At 33.6% G+C, this 21,567-nt stretch overlaps 1 protein-coding gene across 6 annotated transcripts in view; it reads right to left on the bottom strand.

Moving 5' to 3' along the window:
• LOC120420459 (phosphorylase b kinase gamma catalytic chain, skeletal muscle/heart isoform) overlaps positions 1-20,115 on the bottom strand; it is a 37,709-nt gene extending 17,594 nt beyond the window's left edge. For 3 of the 6 annotated variants that reach the window (XM_039583477.2, XM_039583479.2, XM_039583480.2), the window contains exons 1-3: positions 19,579-19,864; positions 5,884-6,053; positions 5,499-5,631 (exon numbers count right to left, since the gene is read on the bottom strand). In XM_039583477.2, coding sequence (XP_039439411.1) covers positions 5,499-5,631; positions 5,884-6,053; positions 19,579-19,670 — 395 coding nt within the window. In that variant the 5' untranslated portion in view covers positions 19,671-19,864. Of the gene's footprint in view, positions 1-5,498; positions 5,632-5,883; positions 6,054-19,578; positions 19,866-19,901 lie in introns of those variants that run through there. The other 3 variants (XM_052710091.1, XM_052710090.1, XM_039583481.2) reach the window with 3 other exon arrangements.
• Between the last annotated feature and the right edge of the window lie 1,452 nt (positions 20,116-21,567).

Below are 21,567 nucleotides of genomic sequence, written 5' to 3'. Positions count from 1 at the left end.
AAAATAAACTAAAAAAAAACTTAACTTAATTTGAACGTGACAAAAAAAAACTAAATTCTCCTAATTTTCAAAAAAAAATCCACCTGTTTTATGGATGAGCTCTTTATATTTTTTGTAACAAAATGTGGGGTATGCGTTTTCTCATTAACTGAACTGCTTTTATTTTTTATAAATATTCGACTAGTTAGGATAAAATGTTTTCGCTGATTTGCATTTTACTAAATTTCATATCAAAGCAAGAGTAAACAATCTTATTGAGCCAAAATGAGTACAATTATTTGAATTTTCTGCGACAGTTAGCCCATTAAAAATATTTTTTAAAGTTTTCATCTCACTAATCAAAAACTAAATTTAAAATCAGTAGGCAAAAATAATATGATTTGTAACGAAATCGAAACATCTAATTCAAGATGAGAACAGAAAAAATAGTATTTTTTATCTTTCACGGGAATCATCCACGCAAATAATCAAATATTGTTAATATTAACCAGGATTCTAAAAAAATCTGAAATGTTTTTTACAAGTAATGTGAAAAATAAAAATACTCTTGATTTTATTTTGCATAACACAAAGCTGGATTATTTGAATTTCTATTGAAACAATACCTTTCAAATAAAAGAGGCAGCAAAATGTATATGTGTATGTAATGTGTCTTCAAATGGTTCATATCAAGCTTTTCAATTGAAAAGTAATAAAATTTACTTTAAAAATCTTTATGGATCAAATATTTACTATTTTGTTATTTGAAAAAATATTTGAGAAAATTGATAAATTTCACGAAATATAAGCCGTACACGAGATCGTCAAAAATCACTAACCCTGTATTAGTAATTAAACCGCTTAAGATTATTTTCATTCCTATTTGAGTTTGATAAATTATTTTGAGATTTTGTTTCACACAAACATACAATTTCACGGGATTTCGCGGAAAAAAGCAAATTTTCACGGATTTCACGCTGTCCGCGAAATCGTGAAATTTCACTAACTCTAAAAATAAACAACATAAATTTTTTCCTTGAAATTTAAACAAACATGCAAAAAGATATTTTTTTCAGCACGAGTCGGGCATTAATCCAACAAAGTTTACCGAGTTCAATAAATACGAAAAGTGCTGAAAAATCAAGTTTTGGCACAAGTTGATCAACTACTTTTTATTGCGACTCCGAAAAAGAACCTATTATTTTTTTTCAGTGAAACTTTTGTTGTTTGCTATAAAGATAAGTGTCAAACTCCAAAACTGTGTTAAAAAGTATTACTTTTTGACACAAGTGCTGAAATGTTGAACTTTTCAGTACTCAGATGGATGCTGAAAAATACTGAAAAAAATAGAAAAGATAGCATCACGTTGGTGATTCAATTATCCGAAGTTCCGCCAAAACCCATGGATAATCTAACTTCGGATAATCGAGTCTTAATTTTTTTAAGCGATATTACTATTTTTTCAATTTTGAAGATGTTTCAAAAATATCATCGAAATAAACTTCACCAGCCCAATTGACAAGCGCTGAAATTTTACGTCTTTTCCTGGCTGAGTACAGTAATGCCCCGGTTTTGCACGCCTCGGTTTTGGTTTGTTCAGTTGCCTCGGTTAAGTACGCCTTAGTGCTTAAGGGGTTACATACATGTAAAAAATCACAAAATTTAATATTACGGAAAACTTATTAAATAAACATAAAAGATGATTTCCAATCATAAAAGTTTCGTGAAAATATTTCATGATTAAACTGAGTAACAGACGATTTAAGTTGAAATTTATTCCATGCGCAAACTGTCAAACTTTGCGAGCGTTTTTCTCCGAACACCGAGTTGATTTACGGGTGCCACGATATCTCGAGATGGGATGGACCAAATTGGCTGAAATTTGGGGTGAATACTCGCAAGACATATTCCGTGTGCAGGACGAAGTCCGATTTTGAAATTTTGCATTAAAAAAAAAAACAAAAATCCAAAGCTGTCGATTTTTAATATGAAAAACATAAAAATATGTTTATCTTTTTTAAAAAATAACTTTTTGAAAATCGGCCTTCGTCATGCACACGGGACCGGTTTAATGAGTCTTCACCAAAATTGATGAGTTGAGCCGATTTGGTCAAGTCAGTGTTGAGATATCGAGGCACCCTTTTTTTTAAAAAAAAAAAAAGCTAACTTCATATAGCTGTATCTCGGCAATGATGTCTTCAAATTTTTTTTGATGAATGTTAAAAATGTATATTTTAATTTCCTGAAAACAAATTTAAAAAAAAAGTTTAAATTTGTGCTCAAACCAACCACTGACTTTTTTGCCGATTTACATGTATGCTACCCCTTAACTGAAGCACAGATATAATGGAATTTTGGCTATATGGGAGACATTGGCTATAATCGAATGAAAAGTCATCCAAACTTCAAAAAATTATAGTGTTTTGGAATCGGGATGATGTCAACTATCGATTGCACTTATAATTACATAAAAATTTTCACAAAAATACGTATATTTCCTGTTTTGAAAATGCAATTTTTCTCGAAATAATACTCAAAATTATTGTTATTGCAATATGGGTATCAAATGATGGGGATTTTTCATACATTTCGAATGTAGTAATTTATTTTGTTTAAAAACACTTTAAAAAAATCATCAAACTACGTGAAATGTGAAAAAGTACTCAAAATTTAAGTTTTTTACAATATGGTTATCAAACGATCGGTATTTTTTCATACATTTCGAATGTTATAGCACACATTTTTGAAAATACTCAAATTTTTCACAAAACTATGTATACTCAAAATTATTTTTTTTCGCAATATGAGTATCAAATGATCAGCATTTTTAGATACATTTCGAATGTAATAAAAAAAAATTAAATGCTAAAAAAATCACAAAGTTTCGGTTTTTTCAATATGGGAATCAAATGAGAGGGTTTTTTTTCATACATTTTTAATATAGTATATTTTTTTGAAAATACTCAAAATTTTAACAAAACTACATATTTTCGAAAAAACAATCAAAATCAGTGTTGGTATTTTCGCGCCTTGCGAGAAAAAATACTCTCTCTCTCTCTCTCTCGAGTTCTCGTCGCGAGTCTCGAGCTGCCGAGAGAAACTCACTGATTGCCCGTGCTCTTCTTTGCTCGCGAACGGGCTTTCTCGCGAGCCAGAATTGCGATTGAAGTTACACCTCTATACCATCGCCTGGTTCGCATTCATAAGCCTGATAAACAAATTGCTAGATTGGACCGAACGGCTAGCACAAGGCGCTCGCGGCAAGAGCGAGAACGCGAACGAAAATGCGAGCGCGAGCGAGAAGAGAAAAGTACTACAAGTCTTCTCCCTCGCTCGCGAGCGAGAAATGCTTTTCTTCTTCTCGCTCGAATTCCAACACTGCAAAATTGCAGTTTTTCACAATATGGATATCAAACGATCGGGATTTTTTCATACATTTCGAAAGTTGTAACACATTTTTTTGAAAATACTCAAATTTTTCACAAAACTACGTATTTTCGAAAAAAAAAATCTCAAAATTTCAGTTTTTCACAATATGGGTATCAAATGATCGAGATATTTTAATAAATTTCGAAAGCTATAACATGTTTTTTTTAAATACTCAAAATTTTCACAAAACTACGTATTTTCTGTAAAATACTAAAAATTTCAAAGTTTTAAAATCGATTACATTCGAAATGTTTGAAAAAATCCGATCATTTGTTACCCTACTGAAATTTTGAGTGTGTTTTTTTTTTCGAAAATGCGTAGTTTTGGGAAGATTTTGAGTATTTTCAAAAAAATGCGACTTTACATACCCATTTTTTGAAAAACTGAAATTTTGAGTATTAAAAAAAATAAAATGTTGTTAGGTATTACATGCGAAATATATGAAAAAATCTCAATCATTTGATACCAATACTGCAAAAACCTGAAATTTTGAGTATTGTTTCGAAATTCCTTAGTTTTGTGAAAATTTTCAGTATTATCAAAAGAAAAAATGCATGACAGCTCTGTCCTTCAATTATGCACGCCTCGGTTTTGCATCCACCGCATATGGGCGGTGCTAAACCGATGCATGACTGTAAATATTTTCAGCAATGGACATATTTGAACTCTTTTTTGATTTCAAATATTGTCATTTTCACCTGTAAAAATTACATTTAGAAATTATTTTTCAATCCTTTTCTATATTTTTTTTTGAGTTATTTATGTTCAAGTATTTGAAAAAAAAACTTCTAAAAATAATAAGGCTATTACAAATTTTATTTTAATTTTTTTGTCTCTCGGCATAGGGCCTGCAAAATTGTGAAACAATCGCAAAAGGTTCTAAGTACTGTTGTAAAAATATTAAAACTTTCAGTTCGCAGCCACTAAAATCATCATGCCCAAAATTTCATCTCCCAACTATCACTGGCCTTTTCGCTGTCGCGAGATTCTCCGCACCAAGAAATGGCCGGTCTCTATCGCGTGTTTACACAATCCCTTGGACATTCTCACAAAGGACGCCCCGAAACAAAATTTGCCATCGCATTTTAACAGGACGTAGGACGTGTTCGGTTCTCAATCCCCCTCTCACGTTCTTTTCATTGCGGTTTTTTGAGAAAACGGAAAAATCTTCGGCGAGTGTGCGTGAACGAAGAAAATAGAAAAAGTAATAGGAAAAAATGCTCTTGCTGGCAAGCTTGAGATAAAAGAAGCGAACTCACAAGCTATAGTGACGGTCGCTGTACTTTCAGATATTTCGGTGCATCAAATGATAGTCCTTTTTATCACTCGTTTCAACACAGGTTCAGTTATGATACTAAGCACGTCTCTACGAAATCGATCTTTTTTTAAATTTAAATTTTGTATTTTTTAATTCGACTGAAACTTTTATGGTGCTTTCGGTATGCCCAAAGAAGCCATTTTGCTTCATTAGTTTGTCCATGTAATTTTTCATACAAATTTGGCAGCTGTCCATACAGAAATGATGTATGAAAGTTCAAAAATCTGTATCTTCTTAAGGAATTTTTTGATCGATTTGGTGTCTTCGGCAAAGTTGTAGGTCAACTACACAGGACTACACTGAAAAAAATGATACAATGTAAAAAATGGTGATTTTTAATTTATTTTTTTGAATTTTTACTGGATTTTTCGAGTAAATTTTGTTTATTATTTTTGAGAAACCTTCTAGAATTAAAAAGCCTGGTACAAATTATATTTTAAAATTTTGTTCCAAGGCTCAGGTCTTGGAAGGACCAACAAAAATTCAAATTTGAAAAACTAATTTTTGAAATTCTGAAACACCATAAAGACTCTAAACATCAAAAAATCCAAAAAATTATAAATGCGGCTTTAAATCTGCCCGTTAAATGTTTTAACTTCCCTAATATTGAACATAGTTGAACAAACCACATTAGATCTATTCTTGCCATACTAAAGCCATCGAATTGGAACGATATTTAACACTGACCCCCAAAATCACAGCCCACAGCAATGAACCAAAAAATCAACGAAACAATCAGAGTAGGATAAATATATTTAACCAGGCCACTCACCTCATAATGTAGCGTGACTTCTTCTCGGACAGCGTCACCACCGAGGTCAGATAGTCGAACAGTTCGCCCTGCCGGCACAACTCGAACACCAGGAAAATAAACGCATCGGACTCGAACACGTCCTGCAGCTCAACTGTGTTTTTGAGAATCAAACGAAAAAAACAGAAACAAACGAATCAATGTAGAGTAGACAGGACGTTTCTACTGGCACGTAGTCACAATGCGAATCGGATTGCGTGCCTCAAATCTATGAGATCCTCCGCCAATGACGACCACCTTCAACCAACTAGCCAAAACGGGCGGAGCAATTTCGCAACGCGTTGACGCTCAAATTGATCGCATTGCGTCAGACAAAATCAGATAAAAATTTAAAGAAATTACTCACTGATGAACTTGTGGCCCATGACCTGGCGCAGGATCTGGATCTCCTGCTTGGTCGCTTCGAGCATGTGATTCGAGTCGCCGGTTTCGGCCGCCCCCAGGTCGATGATCTTGGCCGCAAACTCCTTGCCCGTTTCCTTCTCGATGCAGCGCCGAACCGTCGAGCTGATGCCTCTGTGGGGGGAGGAACAAGAAGAGAAGATTTTGGTGAAGATTTTGCAGTGCTAGAACATGGTGAACAAAATTGGGTCAACATTTATTACGGCGTGGTCAAGGTTATGGAGGGTTGATTGATTATTTATATTCTTTAAAAAAATATTGAAGAGTTTTTCGAGAATCATCATACCTATAATAATTTTTAACTCAAATAAAATTATAAAATTCTACAGAATTACTGTACATATTTTCATAAATGCTATTTTCTGATTTTATCGTTTTCTGTGAAACTATTATATAAATTTTAATTATTTGATGCTTTTTATTGTAACCAATGCTTGAAAATGGATCTATCACTGAATGGGACTGCTCGATATCCGACAGAACTTTCTGTCAGCGATCATTTCCCAAAACGAAATTTGATCGCTCTCACACATCACCTATCATGATCGTCATTGCTTGGCGACGGTCGGTGAACGTTAACAAAAAGAAGAAACGAACGAAAAATGAGCACCGCTCGAGAAGCCGCCCGAACGAGACAACGTGCTCTTTCTCTCGCGTTTCGTCTCTCTCTCTCTCTTCTTTGTGTTTGCTGCGTGGTGACAGAAGTCATTTGAATGCGTTCACGGAAGAGATGATCGAAATTTCGGTAAATAGTCAAATGACCGTCAAATTGCGTAGCACTCATTCGTTTGTACGTGAAACAAACGAAAGAAGAATGTCAATATCAGGTTGTCGTGGTGAAGACGATTGGAGTGTTCTACTGTCATGGCTCGGTTTAGCACCGCAAATGGGGGATGCAAAACCGAAGCATGCACAACTGAGGCACAGAGCTTATGGGATTTTGGCTATATGGGATACATTGGCTATAATTCTACGAAAAATCATTCAAACATAAAAAAATATTATGTTTTAGAATCGGGGTGATGTCAGTAATCCATTGCAATTATAAGGCTGGTACAAATGTTTTTAAAAGTTTTTGTCACCCCCCCCCCCCCCCCCCTTCAAAATTGGCCCGAAAAATCAGGGGGCAAAAAAAATATTTTTACAATAAACTTCAAAATTTCAATGAAAATTCAAGGGCAACTAGCTGAAATCAAATTAAAATACATTCTCCTGCGTTTAAAATCATTTTTAGGATGTTTGGGTTTGTTAAAAAATCTTAAGATTTTTTGAAAATTTTCGATGCAAAATCTTTTTTTTCGATACAATTTTTGTTTTTGTCAGATCTTAGATTTTTTGAAAACTAATGATTGCAAAACAACTGAACTAGTGTAAAATGCATTTTAAAAAACTTTTTTCATTTAAATGTGAAGATTATGGCTTGTTATTTAAATTTTTATATTTTTTTTATTTTTTTGCCCCCCCCCTTGACCTCGGCCAGGGCCGAGGGACAAAAACTTTTTTAAATATTTGCATCGGCCTAATTACATGAAAATTTTCACAGAAATACATATTTTTCCTGTATTTTGGAAATGCATTTTTTTCCCGAAAAAATACACAAATTATTGTTTTTGCTAGATGGATATCCGTTTTTTGATCGAAAAATTTTCATACATTTCGAATTTAATTACTCACATTTTTGAAAATACTAAAAAAATCACAAAACTAAGTATTTTCGAAAAATATTCAAAATATCATTATTTTACAATATGGGTATCAAATGGTCAGGATTTTTTCATACATTTCGAATGTAATAACAACATTCTAAATTACAGCTTTTTACAATAAAGTTTCAAATAATCGGGATTTTTTTACACATTTCAAAAGTTACAACGCAAATTTGAGACAATACTTCAAATTTCCACTATACTACGTATTTTTGAAAAAAATACTCAATTTTTTTTAAAAAGTATTTTCAAAAAATATTGTTGTTTTATTCGAAATGTATGAAAAATCTCGATCGTTTGATACCCATATTGTTAAAACGGATATTTTGAGTATTTTTTCGAAAATACGTAGTTTTGTGAAAATTTTGAGTATGTTCCAAAAATATTGTTATTACATTCGAAATGTATGAAAAAATCCTGATCGTTTGAAACCCATATTGTAAAAACAAGAAATTTTGAGAATTTTTTCGAAAAATCGTAGTTTTGTGAAAATTTTGAGTGTTTTCAATATATGTTGTTATCACATCTGAAATGTATGAAAAAATCCAAATCGTTTGATACCCATGTTGTAAAAACTGGAAATTGACGTATTTTTTCGAAAATTCGTAATTTGAGAAAATTTTGAGCATTTAAAAAAAGTTGTTATTACATTCGAAATGTATGAAAAAATCCTGATCGTTTGATACCCATATTGTAAACACTGAAATTTTGAGTATTTTTTTTTTAAATACATAGTTTTGTGATTATTTTGAGTGTTTTCAAAAAAATATCCCAATTGTTTGATACCCATATTGTAAAAACTGAAATTAATAGTATTTTTTCAAAAATACGTACCTTTGTGAAAATTATTAGTGTTTTCAAAAAGAAAAATTACATTCGAAATGTATAAAAAAATTCCAATCATTTGATACCCATACTGAAAGAACAATAATTTTGAGTATTTTTTCGAGAAACATTGCATTTTCAAAATACAGGAAAAATACGTATTTTTGAGAAAATTTTCATGAAATAATAATTTAAATGGATAGCTGACATCATCCCGATTCTAAAGCACTATAATATTTTGATGTTTGCATGATTTTTCATACGAATAAAGCCAATGTCTCCCATATAGCCAAAATCCCAAAAGCTCTGTGCTTCAGTTAAGCACTGGACCGTGCTTAACCGAGTCAGCTGAACGAATCAAAACCGGGGCAGTGCAAAACCGAGGCATGACTGTATAGGTATCAAATGATCGGAAATTTTTCATACATTTCGATAGTTGCAATATATTTTGTGTAGTACTCAACATTTTCACAAACCTACGTCTTTTTGAAAAATATTTTTTTTAAATGAACATAAAATAATTTTGAATTTTTAATACATTTTGATGGATTTTTTTCCATTCACAAAATTTTCAAAAGTTTATAAAACATATTCCAAATTCAAGTTTATTTTATTAATATGGGTATTCGATTTTTTCGTAGAAAGCTAAAATCTGTAGTATTTTTTTTAAATACGAAGTTTTGGGAAAATCTTGTGTGTTTTAAAAAAATGTGTTGCTACTTTTGCAATGTGTGAAAAAATACCGATCATTTGATACCCATATTATTAAAAAAAAAACTTGACTTTTAAGTATTTTTATTCGAAAAAAACGCAATTTTTGGAAAATTTTGAGAACTTCACAAAAAATGTTATTACTATCGAAATGTATAAAAAATTTCCGATCATTTCATACCCGTATTGTAAAAACAAAATGTTTGAGTATTTTTTCGAAAATGCGTAGTTTGTCAAAATTTTGAGTATTTAAAAAAATGTGTAATTACTTTGAATGGTTTAAAAATTTCCGATCGTTTAATACCAATTTTGTAAAATACTGATATTTTGATTATATTTTCGAAAACAAAATTGGAAGTAATGAAAATTGGGTTTTTTCTTTCGAATGTATGAAAAAACCCAATCATTTGGTACCCATAATTAACGTGACTAGCTTGACTAGCACTTGTTTGATTTTAGCTTAAATTAACGCAATTTCGTGAAATATTATAGCATCTTTCTCGCAAATTCAAGATTTAATTTGGGTGCTCTCCCTATCCAAATATGGGTCATTCCAGGTCAACTGAATACACTTTTGGACTCGACCTTCACCGATTTGGGCCAAACTTGGAGGGAAACGTTCATCTATCGATAGTTAACAGAAATCCCAAGTTTGGTGCTGATTCTCTCTATTTTTGACGATTATTTGACGATTTTCTAAAAAACTTTTTTTTTCTTTTAATCTTAACTTTGCGACTATTTGAGCAAAAAACTTTTTAGAGGTTGCATTTTATAGAAAATTGTCCAAGGAATTCGATAAAAATAAAATTTTAACCCTTAAATGCCCACTAATATTATATTTTAACTTTTTAAGTATTAAAATTCAGTTTTGAGCAATTCCTTATATTTTAATATTTTTTATTTCTTCACCATTGTGTTCCCCGGACAATTTTACATAATAATCAATGTAAACCTCAAACTAAAAGGAACTGTCGAGAAACAGCGATTTTACTGATAAAAGTTTGATTTTGTGCAGCACTCTGTCCTATAAATTCAAATCCGAAATAAGTTTCCCATATATAAAAACCAAACTACGCGGGATTCCACTCTTTTTGTTGAAAAGTACACCATGTACTTCCGAGCGCTGCGCAAATTCAAACTTTTTTCAGTAAAATCGCTGTATCTGGCCAATAGTTCATTTTAGTTTGAGGTCTACATTGATTATTATGTAAAATTGCCCGGGGAACACGATGGTGATAAAATAAAACAAACAAAAATATAAGGAATTGGTCAAAACTGAATTTTAATACTCAAAACGTTAAAATATAATATTAGTGGGCATTTAAGGGTTTAAAATTTAATATTTATCGAATTCCTAGAACAATTTTCTATAAAATGCAACCTGTAGAAAGTCTTTTGCTCAAATAGATAAAATATAATATTAGTGGGAATTTAAGGGTTAAAATTTTGTTTTCATCGATACTTTAAGAATTGAGAAAAAACGATATAAATACATTTGCAAAAGCCTCAACAAATAAACATTTGAAAAATGTACTGCTGCAATTTTTTTACAAAAAAAATTATTAGCCAGAGGAATTCATTGTTTGACTTATTTGTTTTAATTTGAGTTTAGATAAAGCACTATTAGTTGAATATTTCAGTTAACAAACCTTCGTATCAGCCGTCGTGATTTGCCACTTTTATTCTCTGAAGCAAATCATTTTTTTTACTGTTTTTTCAGTAGCTTTTTCTAGCTCAGCAACGGTGGCCTTATTATGCATAGTTTTGTTTAATAAACACCCAGGTGCGTGTTTGTTGAATGAAGTTCTTCCTTATCAACAATATTATTGCTGACCACTCCTCCTGAGGAGGCAAAAGGGGCGTGTGAAAAGGGCCAATCTACGCAGCGTAAACCATTCAAGAGTTACAATAATACTTTGCGTTTAGCCGAGAACGAGTGTAGTAAAACGTGCCCCAACGCATTCCACCATAGTAGAATCCAATCCGACCAGGGTAATTCAATCATCCTTTCCGCGGATGCATCGCGCCCAGATCACACACCAGAAGCCTGATCTTCCACGTGACGATCTCTCCGGCCCAATAAAACCCCTTACAAAGTCGGCTTAACTGCCGCTGGGATTTATCTATTTTCGCCATATTTTTCAATCCACTTGTCAGCTTCGTTTATCTCCTTTAGCAGGCACCAAACAACTCATCTTCCTAGTTTTGCCACAAATTACCCAGCAGACACAGTCCTTCTTTATCTCGAATGCACTCCAAGCTGTGTAAATTTGCATTTTGCATTTATCGTTCGCACTTGCACTTGAGCGGGCGCAGCAAAAGCCTTACAACAATCAACTCCACGGTAAACTGTACGAGCTAAACCAGCGACGCAACCAACGACGCCGAGTGATACAGATTGTAGGGTGATCACGCGCGCGCAAACGATCTGATAGCGAGTCGATTAGTAGGCGTTGATTAGCACTTCCTAAAGTTGCCACTTCCAGCTCAGATTTGGCACCGTGAGGTTGTACAAGTTTGGGCCGTCGTTTCTAATGGAACTTTTCAGCAAGAAGACTAAAATTGTCTCTGAAATTAAAATAAATCTGTTTGGCATGCTAAACAATCCTACAGAAAAATCAAGGAAAATTTGACTGGAAATGATTAAATTGTCATTTTCTATATTTTGACAGCTGAAAGTCCGCCTTACGTTATCTAATCTACAAACCATGACATACGACGAAATAGCCCGATCACGTCAAAGAATTTTTCTATTTGTCAACACAGAAATGAATCCTGTAAGCAAATTCAGTAACTTTATGTTGTCGAATTTGTCCGATTTTCCGATTTTTGAAACAAAGTTGTCGATTTAAAAAAAATAACAGCAGGGCTACCAAACCTCCAGCCCAAAAAGCCATATCATCCGAGACACGACCGCTTTCCCGAGCAGACGGAAATAACTTGGGAATAACATTTTTTTGATATTTGAAAATACTAGGCCAATAACATTTCATGTTATTGATAACAAGATTTTTTATTCTTATTAAATTTGTGTTATTGTATTGTTAATGTAATAACAGACAAATAACATTTTTAGTAATTTTAACAGCATTCCCATTTTTGCATAAGGGTTTAGTAACAAAATTTGTTATCGGTCTGATATTGGTTGAAAACCAAAACAACTTTGGAATAACATTTTTGTTATGGAAGAATACCTCCAACTGTTATTGGGATGATCGGAATAGTTGTTAAAATAACAAAAAATAATAACAAAGATTTGTTCGAAGCATAACTAAAAATGTTAATAGTCTGTTATTACAATAACAAAAAAATCATAACCCCGGGCGGAAAGTGAGTTGGTGGCGATAACTTCGAACTATCTTGGCTTGTTTATTTGCATCTTGTTGTAAACTACTCAAGTTATGACGACTTTTGAAACCGACTGCGTATCATGGAAAGTATATTCCATGATCATACTGCATTATCTACAGTTGATATTGAGCTGTTAGTGGTAGTTTTTTTAGACTTAGCAAAAATTTCGAAAATTAAATTTTTTTCAAAAATTTTACCAGAACATTATGAAATGATTATTTTGACTTTGTTTCAAATTTATGCTGGACTTAGAAAAATTTGCAGTCACTGACCGAATTTTCAATTTCCGATACTTAGAATAATTTTCATGAGCTGATATTTCAAAGTTTGATTTTATTTATGCTGGACTTTGAAATTTTTGCGTATATTTTTTAATTCTTTACTTTTTACAGAAAAAGCATTTTTTGGGACATAGAAAATTTTCGGGAGTTTGGAAACATGATAAATTATTTTAATGTTTATATTTGCTTTGAACCAAAATTTCGGAAAAATCGACGAAATTACAGGAAATTTTTGTCCGATTTTTACAAAAACATCAGTTTGTTCCTAAAATAATGTCCCTAACAAAACGTCTTCATTGAAATTTTGAAATTCGAAAGTTGGTTTTTAATAATTATTGATATACCCCCTACAAAAATCGTTCCGGCACTTAGAAAATTTACGGGATCCGTAACACGACAAGATTTTCGGTAGAATTTATTTGATTTTTTGGACTTAGCAAAATTTTGGCTTTTAGCCAGTAAAATTTCGGAAAAATCGTCGAAATTACAGGAAATTTTCGTCCGATTTTTACAAAAACATCAGTTTGTTCCTAAAATAATGTCCCTAACAAAACGCCTTCATTGAAATTTTGAAATTCGAAAGTTGGTTTTTAATAATTATTGATATACCCCCTACAAAAATCGTTCCGGCACTTAGAAAATTTACGGGATCCGTAACACGACAAGATTTTCGGTAGAATTTATTTGATTTTTTGGACTTAGCAAAATTTTGGCTTTTAGCCAGTAAAATTTCGGAAAAATCGTCGAAATTACAGGAAATTTTCGTCCGATTTTTACAAAAACATCAGTTTGTTCCTAAAATAATGTCCCTAACAAAACGTCTTCATTGAAATTTTGAAATTCGAAAGTTGGTTTTTAATAATTATTGATATACCCCCTACAAAAATCGTTCCGGCACTTAGAAAATTTACGGGATCAGTATCACGATAAGATTTTTGGTAGAATTTTTTTGATTTCTTGGACTTAACAAAATTTTGGCTTTTGGCCAGTAAAATTTCGGAAAATCGTCGAAATTACAAGAAATTTTCGTCTGATTTTTACAAAAACATCAGTTTGTTCCTAAAATAATGTCCCTAACAAAACGCCTTCATTGAAATTTTGAAATTCGAAAGTTGGTTTTTAATAATTATTGATATACCCCCTACAAAAATCGTTCCGGCACTTAGAAAATTTACGGGATCAGTATCACGATAAGATTTTTGGTAGAATTTTTTTGATTTTCAGGACTTTGCGAAATTTTTGCTCTCAGCCAGTTGAATATTTTTCAACATTTTGAAAAATTATTTTGATAAGAAACATTACCAGGCTTTTTGGAATTTTACTGTGGATTTTTGGACTTATGCAATTTTAGGAATATTTTCATAAACTGTTACTTTTAATTTAAAAAAAATTGAATATAGAGACTTAGGATTTTTCGTGATTTGGAAAATTATTATAACATTTTGGCAATTCAACGCTTTCTCCACAATTTTTTAATGGGTTTTTAAAGTAAAATAATTTTTCAACTTTGAAAAATCTTGTTTTGATGTAAGTGCGTATATTCCTGCAATATTACTCATATTTGTGAAGAGGAAGAAGGGGGGAGAGGGGGGGGGAGGGTCTGAATTGTGGCGGGGTGCATTAAAAACCAATAAAATTATTTTTGGGATCAAAATCTACTTTATGAACTTGATATGATTTTTGGAAGATTTCAGTTGTTTGCTACTATAAACTCAACTTGATGTGGCATTGTTGGTCAAATAAACTCAACAAGATTTTTCGCAGATACGACTCGAGCAATTTATGTTCGTGGCCATGTTCGGTTATCTCTTAACCATACCCTGGGGTGAACTTGACTTGTTCGTGTTTTTACGAACATGGGTAGATTTTTCCAAGATGCAACTTTCTGCCCGGGACGACGAATAACAAATCTTGTTATAAATAACATAAAATGTTATTGGCGTAGTATTTTCAAATATCAAAAAATGTTATTCCCAAGTTATTTCCGTCTGTTCCGGGTATTACCATCTGCCCGGGTTGGAAATTGTTGAATGTTTGGCCCTTGAAATATTACTGAAATTGTAGAGTGTTTAGTTCAAAAATAAGTATGAGACCAAATTTTCTAAATTTAAAACAAAAAAAATACTAGAACCATGTATTTATTGTTTTTGTTTTAGCAGTAGGGTGACAATAAAAAAAATCGACCTAAGCCATACCCTCTGATTTGATAGCAAAACATATAAAAATCGCAGTTTTATATATTATTTTTACATTTAACGTCAAATTCAAGTTGTGATCCCATTCTACACAGCTAAAAAAGTAGTAATCCAGCTGCGTGTAAAAGGCCTGGGTGTAAAATAAATATTGCATTATTTTATGCAATTTTATGTGATTTTACACCCTGAAATATGTAGCCCATCAGTATGGGAAACCTGCTTGATCGAAATGTCAAGCTCATATATGCGTTTATCCTTACAGCTTTACATCGGTCTGATGGCCGAGTGGGCTAAGGCGCCAGTCCTTACTTGTTGGTGCTGAGTTTGAATCCCGCCGGTTGCAACTTTTTTTTGTGTTTGCAATAATTGTACATGCGGTGCACGGCGTGTTTTCTAGAACAAACTTTTCAGGAAAAAATAGTCATCGCTACTTTCAAATGTGTCTTATAGGAAATTTTCTCAGCTTTCCAATGCTTCTAAGAGCGAAATGTTTCATCGGGAAATTTCTGAGATATCTCTATTTTAAGTTTTTTGGTTTTAAATTTCTATATTATTTATTAGAAACTTTATACAAACAGTTCAGAAAACTTATCAAACGATGTGTTTCATTTATCATTTACTTATCAAAATGTGCAAAATAAGACAAGAAACAACTTTGTAGAAGGTTGCAAACCGCTAAACATTTTGAAAATTATGTTTTGTCTGAGTTTTTGAATGTATGGGATTTATTCAGAAATTTAAATGGAAAAACAGTGCAAAAATATATTTTTTACCAAGAATCATTAGATTATTACATATTTTTGGTGTACAAATATCACGTGTCTGCTCTAATTTAGCTTGTTCAATCGAAATTTTGGCAGGTTTGTGATTGTGAATGGTATTATTGAATTTTAATGAATAAATTTGAAATTTTCTTAAACAAACATTAACCAGGAACATAAATACAAATATGATTTAAAATCGAAAATGTACTACATATTACTTTTGCAAGCTTCAAAAGTCATATTTTCATAAGTTTAAAATAAATATAAAATTTTACATAATGTTTACTTAAGAAAATGCACTTAAAAAGTAGCAATAAAACTCGAGTCTTCCAATTCAGAATGCTGAAAACACCGTCACAAACTTTTTTTTTTGTTCGAACAATATTATTTATGATTTCAACAAAAAAAATCAAACAGAAACTTCATTTCCAAACTATTTGAACAAAAATCAGGAAATAAAACATTTTTTTAAAAAGATAAGATTGAAGATGAGAGTCTTATAAACTTCTAAAATATTGCTAATTCCTTGATTATTTAATACAAAAAACTAAAACAATCATTTTATACAAATGAAAAGTATTTCTCCTAAAGTTTGCAAAAATAGTTTGCAGTTCAATTTCGATTATTAAACATTAACATGTTTTGTATCCATGCAACTGGTTAATGTTTGATTGAGGAAATATGATATTAATTCATAAAAATCTTGAAAAACCTCATCAATCTAAAACCTGAAAAAATTCGGTTGTATCAGCTAATTCCAAGCTGGATCAGAGCAGACCGGTGTTATTTGTACACAACAATTATGTAATAATCTCGTTGTTCTAGTAAAAATAATATTTTAATGCGGTTTTATGATTTTAATTTCTGAATAAATCTCACATATTCAAAAAATCGGTAAAAACTTCATTTTCAAAATGTTAAGCGGTTTGCAACCTTCTACAAAGTTGTTTCTTGTCTTATTTTGCACATTTTGATGAGTAAATGACACATGAAACACATCGTTTGATAAGTTTCCTGGACTGTTATTTAAAAGTTTCCAATAAATGATTAAGGATTTTAAAACAAAAAAACTTAAAATAGAGATATCTTCGAAATTTCCCGATGAAACATTTCGCTCTTAGAAGCATTGGAAAGCTCAGATAATTTCCTATAAGACACATTTAATAGTAGCGATGACTATTTTTTCTTCTTAAGGTTGCCCAGAAAACACGCCGTGGGTGTGTTATATTAAGTGTTTATTTTGACGAAGGTGATGTGCATGCTTTTGCACGCGATTTTACCATGGGATTTTTTGCTGTGTAGTCATATTTGAACTATTAAATTACAAAATACATCGCCATTTTGTCCGCCATCTTGGATTAAAAAATTTTTAAATCACTTTAGCGTAGTTTAGGGGTTATACTGGAGCTCAACAGTCAAAAATAATACAACGAAAAAAATCATAATTCGATAATTGGAAGTGAAATTTTTCCAAAGCCTGTTCATTGTCAAGGAAGTCAAGGAAGGAAATTCATTTCAAAATATTTAGTAAAATATTGGAAGAAAGATTCACAGTTTCTATAAAAAATTCTGATAGCAAAACAACAACATTCATGCCTTATTTAATTTTGATTTTTTTTTTCTTCGTGAAGAAATTCAGCCAAGAAAATACTGCAACGAAAAAAAAAAGTTTTAATGTTTGTTTTTTAAGTTATGAGATAGGGCACCCCTAATTTACAGCGAAATAAAAAAAAATGTCGATTTAGTGAACAAATCTGAGAACATAGCGTTAAACAATATTTAATAAACCAAATTTTATTTTATTTTTTTTTTGCTTTTTGGGTGCTTCCGAATCCCCTGTCTCAAGTTGGTTTCAAAAATACAGTGGACTCTCTCGTTGTCGATATTGAAGCGACCGTCGAGAGCGGGAGGTACCAAATTATAGAACGAAAAATCAAGGCATGCTTCTTGAAGGGACTGAAAAATGTATTGACAGCTGGAGCAAAATTGATGTCGAGAATATCGACAGCCAGAGAGTCCACTGTACCTTAAAACTTAAAACAAAAAAATAAAAATATTTTTTTTTGTTTGGACCTTTAAAAAAAACTCTATATATTGTCCAATGCATAAAGTGAGTTGTTGACATTTTTGTGCACCCTCCGCAAACGTCAAACCAGACAAATTTGCTGTACTGATTTGACGTTTGCGGAGGGTACCAAAAGGGTTGGGTATTGGCCGATGCACGAAGTGATTTGTTTACCTTTATTTTGGTATCCTCCGCAAACGTCAAACCATACAAATTGCTGCCGGATCATTCCCGGAGATCCGGAAAAAGATCCGGCAGCAATTTGTATTGGTTTGACGTTTGCTGAGGGTGCCGAAAGTTTGGTTATGTTTTGCTTGCAAAAGACAATATAATGTTTCTAAATAAATTAAAAAAAAAAACATTTTAAAGCTTTTGTGTTAGTAATAAAAATAACTGCGCTTTATAATTGTGTGGAATTAATTTGAAAATCGCATAATATTAAAACTAAACTTAGAATTGTTACACCAGGATACAAATCTTCCTCAGTAATTTCACAATTCGAGACAAACTTTCACCAACTCATTCGTGGTGGGCAGTCTCTGCCGCGACAATTTTCCTCCCAAAAAATAAATCGAACATATTCAATTATTTATAAATCCATCAATCTTGATGTTTATTTCCCATACGCAGCAAACTTTTGGGCCCGTCACTCTCGAACCAAAATTAATCGATGTCAAAGTGCCACTGACCGTCCATCGCCGATAACTGGCCTGCTCTAAATTTTATTGCGCACCGAGGGGTAAGTCAATTTACTCCCCAAAAATAAAACACGGACTAATCCAATAGGTATCGAATCCATTTTTTTCAGCCAGCAGACTGTTTACACTCTCGACGCGGCCGCGCCATTTGTGTGTGTGTGCGTCTGTCACATAAACTGTTAGATTCCGGTGACACTTTGCTGAGGGCGCTCGCTTATTTATTATTGTTACTTTTTTTATGTATAACAATATGGGTGGCGTGATCGCTACCACTGTGACACTGCAGTGTTGTGTTCTAGTAATAAAAAAATAACAACACGTTAATTATAAACACCACACATTCGGCGGTTTTATATCGTAGTAGTCGTTGGTTGGAGGTTGGGCCAATGTCGTCATCAGCTCAGCAGCTTTGCCCCCACACCGAAGTGAGTGTTGTTACCCGAAGCCGAGCCCCGGAACAGTTATCACGATGAACTCGGCGTATTTTTTATAATGTAAAGCTGACGACAGACATCAAAGAGGGCCATGCCTCAGTCGGCGGCAGGTTCCGCGTATATCCAACGGTTGCTGCGTCGGAATTTTGTGAACACTTTTTCTCGTACGTACACACACGTCTTGAGGTGAACGGCGAGTACTGTTTTAATAATAGATCCGCCATCAATTGGCGCAAAGCGCAAGTGAGTGCGCAAAAAAAAAGAAGGCAGACCGGAAAGGACGATAGAATCGGTACCTTTCCGTTCGATAACCATGAGTGCATCGAGGGGTGATATCGTTGAACTCCCGTCAAGCCCCTTCGTGCATCGCTTCCGCCTTCTTCGCGTCGTCCATGACAACGGCTAACAAGTGGCGCCTAGCCTCGTAACCATGGCCTACTGATACGTGTGCAGATCTCTCGTTATGGAATCGCGATCTCCAAATACGCTGTCCAACGCCGCCAAACGCAGACTCTTTCAACGCCTACGTTGATTGATTCTGGGGGCGCCTCAATTGGACTTAATTGAGGCAGATTGAACTCTCTTCTTTTCCGCGGTTACCACTCTTACCTTCCGAGGATCTCCTTCGGCTCGTACTTGGCGTAGAAGCCCTTGGCCGCATCCTTGTCCGGCAGCAGGTCATCCTCCTCGTCCTTGGCCATCCTTTTGAGCTGGTTAATCTTTTTCCTTTTGCTCCTGGAGCACCAAAGACTGCCCGCGACGACGGCGACGGTCGGATCGAATTTTCACGTCAAGTCAACCCACGGAACCGGAAAGAGAACACACATCGAGAAAAATACACACAAACACACACAGAAACGGATCAGTTTTTCGTTCAACCAGCTTCGACCTTGGCAGAGAGGTCTGTTCACAGAACCAATTCAATTCTATACCGGATCGGACCCTAAGGAACCTTCCTGCCCAGGAACTTGCCGCAGCTAGCTGCTTCCACCGATTCACAGAGACGAGTGAGCTCGCAGCTCGCCGTTTCAATGTCAGAAAGGTCGTCGACGATAGAGAGCGAGACCGAAGTGTGCTATGACTCGGGATCTGCTAGAAGTGACAGTTCGCAGAACGTAGTGTGCCAACTCTATTTCAAACACATACACACACAGTTGTCACCACTCTCTGCGTTTACAAATGCACAGAGAGCGAACGCACGAGAGTCCGACCAACAACAACAAAAAAAAACAGATGTGTCAGCGACGAGAATCGATCACAGAACGCTCGCCGTACGTCGCCGAATCGTAAATCAACAGCGTGCTGACCAAACTCGGCAAACACATGCAAAGCTTTTTATTTTCGATCCGAGGGGCACGACTTTTGCCCACATTCACGGACACACGAACACACCAAAACTGAACCAAATAACATTTAAAAAAAATCTAGCAATCACAAAAGAAGAAAATCCGAGCAAACCACTCGCGAGCTTGAACGCAAAACCGAAAAACCACACGCGATTAGTCACGGGCAATCAATCAAAATTTACGAAAGTAATTCGGTAACAATAACAGTAAAATTTATGCAAAATTTTTAAAACAACTCTGTAACAGTAGCGAACGGAGCAGGAGGAGAGAAGTTCACTTGCAAAATTTGTGTGAAGGCTTTCTTGCCTTCGAGGTGTGCGGGCGAGCTGGGACACCAATACAGATACGCCGTCGCACATCACGAATACCAGTAGGCGGTGATATGACATGTGCATCGGGAGATCTGTCAAAATTGCGACTCATGCCGGTAAAAGGTGTCGGACGGTAGCTGGTAGACATAGGGATGATTAACTTTTTGTTAAAATATTTTTAAACGCGTTTCAAACACGCTAAATATTATTCTGAACGCAAGAAATAGTAGTTTATGCAACAAGTTGCAAAAAGAGGATTTTTTCAGCACGAGTCGTACATTTATCCAACGAGGTTCACCGAGTTGGATAAATACAAAGAGTGCTGAAAAAATCAAGTTTTGTAACGAGTTCCATACAACATTTTTTGCAATTCCAAAAACACACACACTGAGTGAAATTTTATGTCAAATTTTCATGTATTTTGTCAATAAATCGTTTAAATAAAAAAAAATGAAAAGTGTTACTATTCGAAACAAGTGCTGAAAAGTTCAACTTTTCAGCATCCATTTGAGTGCTGAAAAGTAGAACTTTTCAGCATTTATTTTGAAAAGTGTTGCTATTCGTTTCTGTTATTTTTGGTACAGAAAAGTAGGCTATTTCGTCGTTCAAGAATGACAGGAAAAGTAAGTAGTTTCACGACGGAATTGCAAAAATGCATTTTGAATTATCACAAATCCAAGGTCCGTTTTTCTTTATGTCTCGCCACGAAGGGGCGGTACAATCCCTTTCATTTTAGAACATGCGAAAAAAGACATGTTTTTCAATAATTTGAAGCCTGAAAAGTTAATGAGATGGAATTTTGGTGTCAAAGGGGACTAAAACTTCTGATAACTTGTGAAGAATACATTTTTGTTTCTAAAACTTTGTTGGACATTTTTGTACTCTAAAAAATAACCCCGCAAAGTTACAATATACACGTAAAAGATAAATTTGGGTTATTT

The sequence above is a fragment of the Culex pipiens genome, chromosome 3, assembly GCF_016801865.2.
Source record: "Culex pipiens pallens isolate TS chromosome 3, TS_CPP_V2, whole genome shotgun sequence".
In the NCBI taxonomy this organism is placed as follows: domain Eukaryota; kingdom Metazoa; phylum Arthropoda; class Insecta; order Diptera; family Culicidae; genus Culex; species Culex pipiens.
Note: the sequence above shows the minus strand (reverse complement) of the source record. Positions and strands in the feature narration are given on the sequence as shown.